This window comes from Diospyros lotus, chromosome 12 (genome assembly GCF_014633365.1).
Source record: "Diospyros lotus cultivar Yz01 chromosome 12, ASM1463336v1, whole genome shotgun sequence".
NCBI lineage: Eukaryota > Viridiplantae > Streptophyta > Magnoliopsida > Ericales > Ebenaceae > Diospyros > Diospyros lotus.
In genome coordinates this window covers 6,568,360-6,580,315 of record NC_068349.1, presented here as the reverse complement: position 1 = coordinate 6,580,315, position 11,956 = coordinate 6,568,360, and the positions used below count along the sequence as shown (strand labels likewise).

Genomic DNA, 11,956 nt, shown 5'->3' with positions numbered 1-11,956 from the left:
TAAAAAAAATGATGTTTTTTAACTTTCTAAAGAAGTTGTGAGTCTGAATATTTTATATATTAGAAGGAATTTATCATTTTTAAACAAAAAATCAAATAAGGGTAATTTTGAAAAAATAAAATGGATTCCAAGAATGTTGCATTTAAACTAAATATAGAAATGTAAAATTTTTAAAAAAGAATATCCAACATTTCTGAAAATGTTTAAACCTAATCAAATATAGAATTGCATAAATCCTGAAAATCAAATATTCTCAAGAATATTATCAAAAATAATAAATTCTAAGAATTTAAAAACTTATTTTGTACCAAACGCCTCGACACAGTCAATACCAAATGTTTTTGCATGGAAAATTACCTTAGTGTGAAGAGTAAAAATCACATGCATAAACTATAAAAAAAAAAAATTAACAACATAGAAATCATGTAATTGCTTTCCCAATCAACCTTGATGTGTGGAGCAATTATTTTTGAGTGAGCATTTAAGCAATTATTTTTGAGTAATTATTATAGTTTTATATTTTTTGTAATTTTTATCCATAATTTTTTTAGTAATTTGATAATTATCTGCTAAAAAGGGAAACATAAATGAAAATTATCCGTCTCTGATTTAGAAATATATTATTTCTGTCTTTATTTTGAATAGAGAGGCAATTAGAGACAGATGTAATTATCTCTCTAATTGTAATACACACATACATGCACACATCTTGCTTCTTCATCTTCTCCCCTATTTGCTTCACACAAAACCCTAGCCATTTTAAATATATCCACCACTTACATCGATTAACCTTGCTCAATGACAAACCGTCATTCACTTTCGACCTGCATTGTCGTCACTTGCACACACCACCTTTGTTGCAATTGTCGTCGCCATCTTCCGTGCACACCGTCTGCCCCGTCGTCGTTGCTTACTTCCGCTACTGCCACATGCTGTGTCATTGTCTACCACTGCCACTGCCATTGCCATTGTTGTTTTCTGTCACTGCCACCGTCTTTATTGTCTATTGCCACTACCGTCAAAATCTATATATGACCACCATTGTCTCTGTGTTTTTTTTTTCCTATAGCATTGCTTGTGATAGATCTAATTATATGAAATCTGCATTTGATGTTGTAGCTATGAAATGCATCTAATTTTGACCTGCTCTTTTGTTGCTATTTGTTTGGGATTTGATTTTTTATTTTAGTTGAGTAGAGGCTAAATATCTTTGGTACTCTTGGGTTCCAGCATGTTGAGGATGGATTTGATTTTGCCCAAGTTCGCTTCTACTCCCTAATTTGTCACCATATGCCCAAGAAATTTTCTTAAAGTTACCCCAAAGGAAAACTACTTCAGTTTGAGCTTCATGCCATAACACCTAAATGTTTAAATGTTTCTTTCAAATCATTGAAATGGCATTGACCAAGTATTGATACGTAGCATCCACATTCTTAAGATTGATATGCATGACTGTATAGCAATACAATCCTTGGTTTGTGATAAAGGCTATATGTTCTCCATTCTTTTGGCACATCTTAACCTAATTATATCTAGAATAAGCATTCATAAAGTTCATAAGTTGATTACTAGATGTTGCATCCATTAGTTGGTTGATTCTCGAAAGTATGAATGGTCCTTCAATGAGGTTTTATTGAGATGAGTGAAATTTATACACATTATCCAAATGTTGTTTGATTTACCCAAGTTAAGGAATTGGCTTCACTAATGAAGCTTGCCACCAAAAGTCTCTCAACTTTATTCTCTATAGCTTTTTGTTCGGCGAGGGAGAAAGTTCTCTTCTAAACAACTATCTTTATTGTAGGATTGATCAGCTTAAGGCAATGCTTAATGATTGTCTTGTCAATACCAAGCATGCGGATGGTTGCCACACAAAGAGATCTGAGTATTCGGGAAGCAACTAAGAGTAATGATGTGACTTTGGGAGATAAATTTGCTCTAAGCTTGACTATCTTTAGAGGATTTAACTCGATTATAAACATTGGGGTCGAGTCCTCACCTAGGGTTGATGAAAATTTTCAAATATTCTTCAGATGTCATGACTTCGTTTGATTAGAGGTTGCAATCTCTTGTTGTATCTTGGTCTTCAACTATGACTCTCACACCATTAAGGGTCAAAAATTTAACTTTTAGATGAAAGATGGATACTACTACTTCTAGGGTATTTATAGTTGGTCTTCTTAAAATAACGTTATAATTGTTAGACCCCAAATTACTACAATATCCGCCATTATAGTTCTCTATCAAGTCTTGATTCCCACACTGAGAGGGTAATGTAATGACTCCCCTTGGAGTTATAGATTGCCATTGAACCTAATGAGTCACCTTGAGGATTGTAGCAATTTTAGGTCTAAGTTTAACTAATTTAATGCTTTAGAGAACAAAATATTAGTCAAATTAACTAACAATGTCTATGAGAATATTTGAAGTATCTCATAATTGTTGATAATTATTTTCCCAACAATTGGATCGTCATAGGGCAATGTTACTCTCTCTAGGTCTTCTTTAAAGAAAGAGATGGGAAAATTGGGATCAACTCGAAATCTCTTCTCGATATGTAGAACTTTTTTGGGTAGCAAAGCAAATTGTTATTTTGCCCTCATTCTTTGTCACAAGAGAGATCATCCATAAATGGTATGGATTACCCCCTAAATGTTTTCAAGATGAGGAGGATCTGTAGCAGGGTTATCTCATCCTTAGTGATCTTTTCATTTCTTTTATTATTCCTTGATCACATGTCAATAGCTTCATTTTTTATAGTAGGTTATCGATCTCTTTTTGTAATTCCAATAGTCATTAGTATCATGTCCTACTATATGATGATACTCATAATATTGGGTAAGATCTAGCCTAGCCATGGGCGTGCTTCCTCTAGTTGGTCTTTATGCTTGAAATTGACAATCACCTACTTTTGAGAGGACTTGGCTTGGAGGTTAATTATAGAGGATCTTTTCCAAGGCTGATGTCTTCCTATCCAATTAAAGAGGTTTTCTCTCATCATTTCCTCAATATTTCAAGTAAATGACTTATCTTCCCTTCTCTTTATCTTTATGTTGTCAATATGAGCTCATATATTACTTTAGTGTCTCCCTAGTTTGTTTTTTACTTGAAGAAGCATCAAATTGGTTTTGAGGGTCGTTGATTTCCTTAAAATCTCTCAACAAATTGGTGTTCTAACTGAGAAAATGCCTTGATGCTCTATTCGGTGAGGGTATCATACTAATCTCTCTTACCCTTTTATGAAAGGTTCGAACGAAACCTTGAAAAAGCATAATGTTTGAGGCTTCTTTTTTATCCATGTCATCTTGATAAAGATACATATTCGGCATGGTCTTTGTTCCTGAAAACTTAGGTATGAGAATATTCAAAATAACAAGGCACAGGTTGATAAATATTTGGATAAGAAAATCATGTTTAACAAATCAACCTGGTGTCCTCACCTTCTTAAGAGAGGCTTCATTTGAGGTCATGAATGACATCATCAACTTTCCTATTGTGTATGTTTTGACTTCGGAATCACCATTAACTTTATTGATAACGACAATCGTGGTCCCTCTATATTCATCGCTCCTAGTCTAGAAGTGACTTTTTTGGCTTCTACAATCTTAGTTTAACCATTATTTTTCTTGAGTGCATTACGAGGATTGACAAGGTAATGAATTGCCACAAATAATTCTTCTTACCTCTTTGTTATCGGTCTGATCACTATTGGTATAATTTTGAAAACTACCATTGCCCATGACACTTTGATTAGTTCGAGCTGATTGTTATTCCCAATATTAATTCCTCACTCTTGATTATTGACAAGGATTTGAACTTTTCTCCCTAGCTCATATAGTTATATAAGAAAAGCTACAAGGTCACCAACCATAGGAGGATTGTCTAGTTGTCTTTCTTCATGTTGAGTTTCTAAATCAAATAGGTTGTTGTCAATGATAGGGTTACTAGTTGGAAGGCCTATCATCTCGTTGAGTCAATGCGAAACCTTAGTTCCCACAAACGACATCTAATTGATAATGTCGGAATTGATCACCAATTGAATTTGTACAACTCCTGCAAGATTTGGATCTCATCCCAAATTGATTTGGTTTTGTGTTACCTAAATGCTTGAAATAAGAATGATTGCCCTCGGGCTTGACTAGGAAGATGTCAATTCCATATTTACGTTAGCAAAAAATTCTATAAATAAATTATAAACTATTGAGAGTATCGTAGAATATCACACCTTTGGTTTATCCCTCAAGGTCTTTTTATACCTTTTGGACTAAGCTTTATTATAAGGATCACGATGAGAATTATCTAGTCCCACCTATATCGTAGAAGATTAGTTGATTCTCCCTAATATCAAGAGTCCAAGAGTGATTTGAATTGGAGTTATCGGATAAATGTGACTTACCTTGTGCTAGGCTGAGAGAGATTAGAACAAGTGGCATCACGAGGAGTTGGCATACAAACCTTGTATTTCTCCTTGTGAATCTAGATTCCTTAATGTAGCAAATCATTTAGATGAATTATTTTCATTAACCAATGGTTTTGACCTCGAGCATGACTCTAGTGACATGAGGCTTTGTCACATGTGAAACCTTTTTATTTTCTTAGACATGATCGAGATAAGAAATCAAAAAAATTGAGGAAGTTTCTTCTAAAAAATAAGCTGAGCATTTAAAAGATATCCAAAGTCTTTAAGATGCCAAAAAAGTAAACATGAGAACTCCATTAGGCTAGCTAATCAGCAAGCCCATTACAGTTTCTTAGAGAAAAGAGATTGAACATTTGAGCTTTTAAAGAAAGGAATACGAGACATTGACTACAGGTGGTAGGATAGACTAGTGGGAGTCAAACTCGGACCTATAGGCAAATCTAAGAGCCCATTGTCTCAAGCCCATAATTTTGCCAATTTAGGGGGGGTATAAATTTGAAAAGAAATTTACTATTTTGTCCCTATGTCAAAATGACCATTTGCCCCCATATAAATCTCTCCCCCCCCCCCCCCCCAAGAAAAAAAAATCTGTTGAATGCAGTAACTCTCTGGCAAACTTTCTCTCCTTCTTTCTTTCACTATCTCAAGAAGAACAACTCTCTAAATCATTGATTTTTTGAAATTCAGCCGTCTAATCTTATATCCAACTGTATTTTTACCATGAAAGTGGTCTCGATCTACAATAAGGTATGTCTTTTAGTTTTATCAGCAATTATTTTCAATATAGATGCATGATATATACGTGTATACACACGGTTTGGGCTAGGTCAAAAGTTTAATCGTAGATCTATAGAGATTCGGCCGTTGGATCTTATTGATTTTTTGGTATGTTAGTCAATGGGAATAAAGGTGTTAGATGGTTGTCTCTGACTGTTGAAAACCATCGGCCACGGTGGGATCTGCCAATGAGATCTCCTTTTGTGCTATTTATATTTTTGTTATTTTTTACATAATATATATATTCTGCAAATATATATATATATGTTAATGTTTATATATTCCTAGATGTTAATGTTTTTTGTGTGCCTTAGGTATACAAGTTTTGTGATATAGAATTTGATTTTATAGTTTGAAATCAAAACATTCTATTTTATTTGATAATTTAAATTTGTAAACTCAATTATGATTAACTAGAATCTTAGTGAATTAGAAGTTCTGGTAATAGGTTATGGGTAACTAGGATTTTATGCATTTATTAATTTGTGAATTTTTATTGATTTGCTGGATTATAATTTAAAAATTAAGTTTAATGTTATTATTGCTTAAGCGAGTTGTGTATTGTTATAATAATTATTTTTTTCCTTTCGTTAGGCTTAAGCAATAATCACAAATCATGTCTTCTAAACATATGTATGGAGTTCAAAAAAGAAAAAAGGAAACAAATTGAAAAATCATTAGTTCAATGTTAAGCCGGTGATATGTTTAAATACTTTAGTAGCAACAAAATAATATAGAGAACAAAAATAGTTGAAAACTTGAATGAAACCTTGGTGGAGGAACAAGAAACTTGGAATGACAATGTCAATTAACAATGTGAAAAGGTTGATGAATTTAATGAAGACAAAGATGATCACGTTAATATTAATGAATTGAACGATGAAGAAGAAAAAGAAAATGTTGATGTGAATCAATTGAATGAGGAAGAAGAAGAAAATGTTCAATATGAAGATTTGTTGATTAATTTTTATGATTCGGGTGTTGGGGTAAAATTGATCAAAATATGAGAGATTTTTTGGTAGAGAGAGGTCCAAAAAAAGTTGTTTGAGTATTGTTTCCTAAAGATAGTATTGGTAGGCATTTTAAATTATCACAATATAAGTGAGTACTGGCCAATGAAGAAACAAAAGATAGGAGATAGCTAGTATATTCAGTTCATTTGGACAGAATTTTTTGCTTTTACTGCAAGTTATTCAAGAGTAAAAAAATAATGAGTAAAATTAGTCAGTTGGGAAATAAAGGATACAAAGATTGGCATAATATGCGTCAGAGTCTTAAAAATCATAAAGCAAGTAAGGAGCATATAGATTGCATGACTAGTTGGATTGAATTAGAAAGTAGACGGCAGAAAAATAAAACAATTGATCAAAGTGTGCAAATTGAAATCAATAAAGAAAGAGAACACTAGAGACATATGTTGAAGAGGATAATAGCTGTTGTGTAAAGATTGACAAAAAATAACTTAGTATTTCGAGGAGATTGTGAGAAACTTTATGTGAAAAACAATGGTCTCTTTTTGCAAATGATTGAAATGATTGTTGAATTTGATCCGATTATGAAAGAGCACATTTAACGTTTTCAAGCACATGAGACTCATTATACATGTATGAGCCCTAAAATTCAAAATGAATTGATACAAATGTTGGCAAATGAGGTGAAAAGTTCAATTGTTAGAAAAGTTAAATAAGTAAAATATTTTTCGATCATATTAGATTGTACTCTAGATACTAGTCATGAGGAGCAAATGTCTTTTGTAATACGATGTGTGGATGATTCAGCAAACTCTACAACGATAGAAGAATATTGGATAGATTTTTTGAAAATTAATAATACATCAGGGCTTGGACTTTTTACTGAGTTTAAAAACATGTCGACTAATCTTGAGCTTGATATTGACAATATAAAAGGTTAGGGATATGACAATAGATCTAATATGAAAGGGAAGCATAAAAGTGTACAGACAAGACTACTTGAAATAAATCTGAGGACTTTCTATACTCCATGTAGTTGTCATAGTATTAATTTGACATTATGTGAAATGAAAAATTGTTGTCCTAAAGCTATGTCATTATTTGGAGTGATACAACGCATCTATACATTGTTTTTTTCTTCTGCCAAGCGATAGAAAATTTTTAAAGATCGTGTAAAAAGACTTACACTTAAGTCATTATCACAGATACATTGGGAAAGTCATGTTGAAAGTGTTAGGTCTATAAAAGAGTAAACTATACAAATAAAAGATATTTAATTTGACTTGATAGATACTAGTGAAAATCCTAAAATAAGGAGTGAAGTTGAGTCCTTAGCAACATATGAACTTCAAAATTTTGAGTTCTTGGTATGGTAATTTGGTACAAGTTGTTATATACAATTAACACTGCAAGTAAATTTCTTCAAGTTAAAAATATGGATATTGATGTTGTTATCAATCTTTTAGAATGACTTCTTTTGTTTCTTGATGACTAGAGAATTTGGATTTGATAAGGCTATGGTTGAAGCAAAATAAATGGCAAATGAAATAGGAGTTGAAGCTATATTTCGAGAAAAACGCATGATTCGAAGAAAGAAACAATTTGATGAAGATGACAGTGATGAGGTAATACAATTAGCAGAAGATTCTTTTAGAGTAAATTATTTTCTCTTCATAATTGATCAGGCCCGTTCTTTACTTCAAACTAGATTTGAACAATTTAAAAAATATGAGGAAACATTTGGATTTTTATTTAATTTGGAGAGGTTGAAGTATGCTGATGATGATACTTTGTTGGGATCTTGTAAGAATTTTGAAAAATTCTTGACGCATAATAGTCATTCCGATATTGATGGAGATGATTTTTTTTTGGAGTTGTCAGTCTTGAAATACTCTTTACCTACAGAAACAAAAAAAAAAAAAAAAACAATTGATGTGGTAAACTATTTGAATAGAATAGATGGGGTGTTTTCTAAATGCTTGTGTTGCTTACAAAATTTTGCTCATTATACCTGTTACAGTTGCATCTGCAGAAAGAAATTTTTTCAAATTGAAGTTGATCAAGACTTATCTTCGCTCAACTATGTCACAAGACAGATTGAATGGATTGACTATGTTGTCTATTGAGAAAAAAATGCTCGAACAACTTGATTATATAAATTTGATTGATATTTTTGTCTCCAAATTTGCAAGGAGAGTAGTTTTTAGTTGATCAGTTATAAAATTTTCAATTTTATTCTGATATGGTATGAATATTTTTTTTATATTTTATTATAAAAAGTAAAATTTGAATGTACACTATGATTTGGGAGTCCATTTTTTACATTTTGACTTAGGGCCTCGAAATTTCAGGTACGATACCGGTGGAAGTCTAAAGGTTGTTTCTAGTTAATTTCTATTTAACTAGTTGGTCTAAGTAGTTTTTATGAGTCTTTTATTGAAGTGAGGATATACCATAACTTAGATCTTTTATGACTTAGATTATGTATTTTATTTTTTGTTCCTTATATATATTCACCTTAATTATCAATGAAAAAAAAAGACTTAAGAATCTAAAGTTAATAAAAAAATATTTTTTGATGAAAAAATAAGGATAATCATAAAAATAATATGGAAAACTGTGAAAAGGGCATTTCAACAATAAGAATAAATGTGTGAGGTTATGATAAAAATAAGTTATACCCAAACCAAACCCAACCCAACCCAACCCAAAATAAATGGATTTTAGCTTCAAGAGTTGGGACTTGGGATGGGCCTAGCCTTGATCCAATTAACCCAAAAACAAATAACTCACAAAAAAAAATTAAGAAATATTTCAAATTTCATAATTTTAGCTTCTTTTCTTCAAAATTAAAATGATTAGATTAGTCATTATGCGAATTTGTCTTACACACATTAATTCAATAAATAATTTCCATGACTCATCTTTTATAAAAATATATATTTTTCTAGATATTATTTCTTTAGATAGTTATCAAATACTTTATTTTTGTAAATAGTAATCAAATATTTTATTTTTTAAGTGCATGTTAAATAAATTTTAAATGCACGCAATAACACTAAATAAATTAATTAAAATTAACAGACTCAATACTTTCAAAAAAAAAAAAAGTTAATCCCTTATAATTATCAAATGCTATCTCGTAAAATAAAATGGCAAAAGAAGGATAATAATATATTAAAGCACAGATGAGTAATATTGTTATTAATATTATATTATTATTATGTTTAGAGTCCCAAAAATAAAGTTGGGAACAGTAACAGTGGGCTTAGATCCCAGTACATAAAATATATATAATAAAATAGATTTTTTGTTAATGAGTCTTTGTAAACTCACCCACCATCCCATGAGCTATATTTATTTAGCACATTTTATAGTTATATTTAACAAAGGAAGGCTCAGAAATGATTAGAAAACTAGGAAGCCGACAGCAGCAGCAGCAGCGACTACTAGTCCAGCAAAAAGCTTCTTCCATCACACGTTAAAGGAATAATTAAGTCCGTCCAAAAGTGATTAGCTGTAACGCTTTTGTCGGCGCTGCCTCTCTTCCTTAATCAAATATACGTTACCTTACCGTTACCTGTATCTATTTATGTTTATAATTATAAAATTAAACCCCTCCCTGCTATTATCTTTTTTACTAAACACAATATTAATATTTTGTGAAATCTATTTATACCGTTAACCTGCATAGATGATTATTAATTAATCAATTAATCACATCAATTCAATTCATATAACTCTTTCGTTTATGGATGAAGATGGGACCAAAATGACTACTTTCCTAGGGGTCCTAGTCCTAGTCCTAGGGTAAGGTTAAGGGTAGACAACACAACACAAGGAGTGACGAAAGTGGCAAATTAGGATAGGATGGGAAAAGCGCAGAGTGCAATGAATGAATGGGCACATAATAATGCACACATGTCATTGATTTCAGTAATTGAGCTACCCACCCATTCTGGTATGCTTTTTTAAAATCGTTATCCCATTATTTAGCTGTTAGGACCCCCTAATCAACCCACCCAAGTCATCCATTAATCATGCTTCCATTTAATTAATTAATTAATTACCTTATCCATACCCTCCTTGCTCCTTCCCATCCCTACACTATATTTTGTAAAACAAAAAAGTGCCACAGTGATTCAAGAAGCTTTTAGACTTGGGATTTCTTTTGATTTTTGGGTATTTATAAACAAGTGTCAATCATTGTATCCTATAATTATAAAGACTTTTTAAGTAACAAAGCATCATCATCATTTCTTGGTCTTGGGTGAAATAAATTAAAAAGTTGTATGGAAGCGAAACAGAGGGAAATTGAGAAGCAAGTTCCAGAAAAAGGACGGACTCGTGTCTGAACCCGAATGATAAATCCTTCTTGGTATCATATTGCATTGCACTAATTGGCAAAAGAGACATCCAAATTCACTTACACCACACCACAAAAAATTCAAAAATAAAAATGATCGTAATCCATCTTTTTCTCCTTAATACTAGCTAGTGACAATCCCATTAATTTCCCGAAAAAAGTTTACAAATCAAATCATATAAATTAATAAACAAGAAAAATAAAAGAAAAAAAGTTTAATTAATTCTTTCATCAGAAAGTCCATTTCCAGATCTTGATCCGGAGATCAGCCTTGCATTTAGCATTGGAAGCTGAAACAGTGGATGGAGACTTACCCTTCGGGATAGTGCCATGAAAGCCATTACAGGTCACTCTGATCCCCAACTTCTTGCTCTTCAATTTCTCCAGCTTCGCCACCACCTTCGTTTCCATCACTACTTTGATAGGAAACCCCTTCTTCTTCGTCAGATCCGATCGGAGCAACTTCACTGACTCGGCGTCCGCCACTTCCGAGCTCGTCGACACCGTGGAACGGATCAAAGTGGTGTTCTTCGGGTAGCTCGCGAAACCCGGGAAAGACCCGTTTCCAATCAGGACTTCGTTCGAAAAGGCGACGATGGAGATGGGGCCGTAGAGGAACATTATCTTCTTGTTGGGGTTCTTGGCGGAGAAGGAGATGTTGAGGGCAGCAGCGAGGTGGGAGGTGTCATCGTCGGCGGAGGTGGAGAGGTTGAAGCGGGATAGTCTGAGGGTGGTGGCGGAGAATGAGGGTCGGCGGGGGGAGTAGAGGAGGTAGAAGACGCAGCCGGCGATGGCGGCGAGGAGGAGGGCGAAGATGAGGAGGAGGGTTGACCAGAAGCAGCAGAGGCATAGGCGGCTGCGGCGGCGCCTGCGGGGGGGGCTGGCCTGCGGGCGGAAGGGGTGGCGGTTGGGGTTATAGAGCTGGGATTTGGGCGCCGGGAAGGAAGGTGGATTCGTTGCTCGCCCGCCGCTGCCGCCGGCAGTAGAGGCGGAGGGGGTGGTACCGTTGGGCTTAGAAGAGGGATACACTCTCTCTCTCTCTGTCATTTTTGCAATCTTCAAGGTCAGATTTGGAAAGAGAGAAAGAGGGGAAGAAGAAGAAGAAGAAGAAAGTAGTGAACTAAATTGAGTTAATAATGTCCGAAGATCGGAGAGAGAGAGAGAGAGAGAGAGATTATGAGAGGCACGTAGGGTGTAGTGGGCAATGCAGTGGTGTTTGACACGTAATGAACAAAAAAAGTCCCCAACACAACACAAAGTGCCTTTTGAGTATTTTGTCCATTTCATAGTACAGCCTTTCCAATTTCAAGTAGGTTTATGACGTAACATTCACAAAAAAATGTATTACAAGATTGATTGAAAATTATTCAAGTTGGGTTGAAATAGATAGGTATCTGTAACTTACAAGATTTTCCCCCTCAA

General features: G+C 33.5%; 1 protein-coding gene across 1 annotated transcript; it reads right to left on the bottom strand.

Moving 5' to 3' along the window:
* Window positions 1-10,508: 10,508 nt before the first annotated feature.
* On the bottom strand, window positions 10,509-11,756 carry LOC127787003 (NDR1/HIN1-like protein 6). Its single transcript, XM_052314825.1, has one exon. The coding sequence runs from the start codon at window positions 11,579-11,581 to the stop codon at window positions 10,766-10,768; it is 816 nt and encodes a 271-aa protein (XP_052170785.1). The 5' UTR covers window positions 11,582-11,756; the 3' UTR covers window positions 10,509-10,765.
* Window positions 11,757-11,956: the final 200 nt, after the last annotated feature.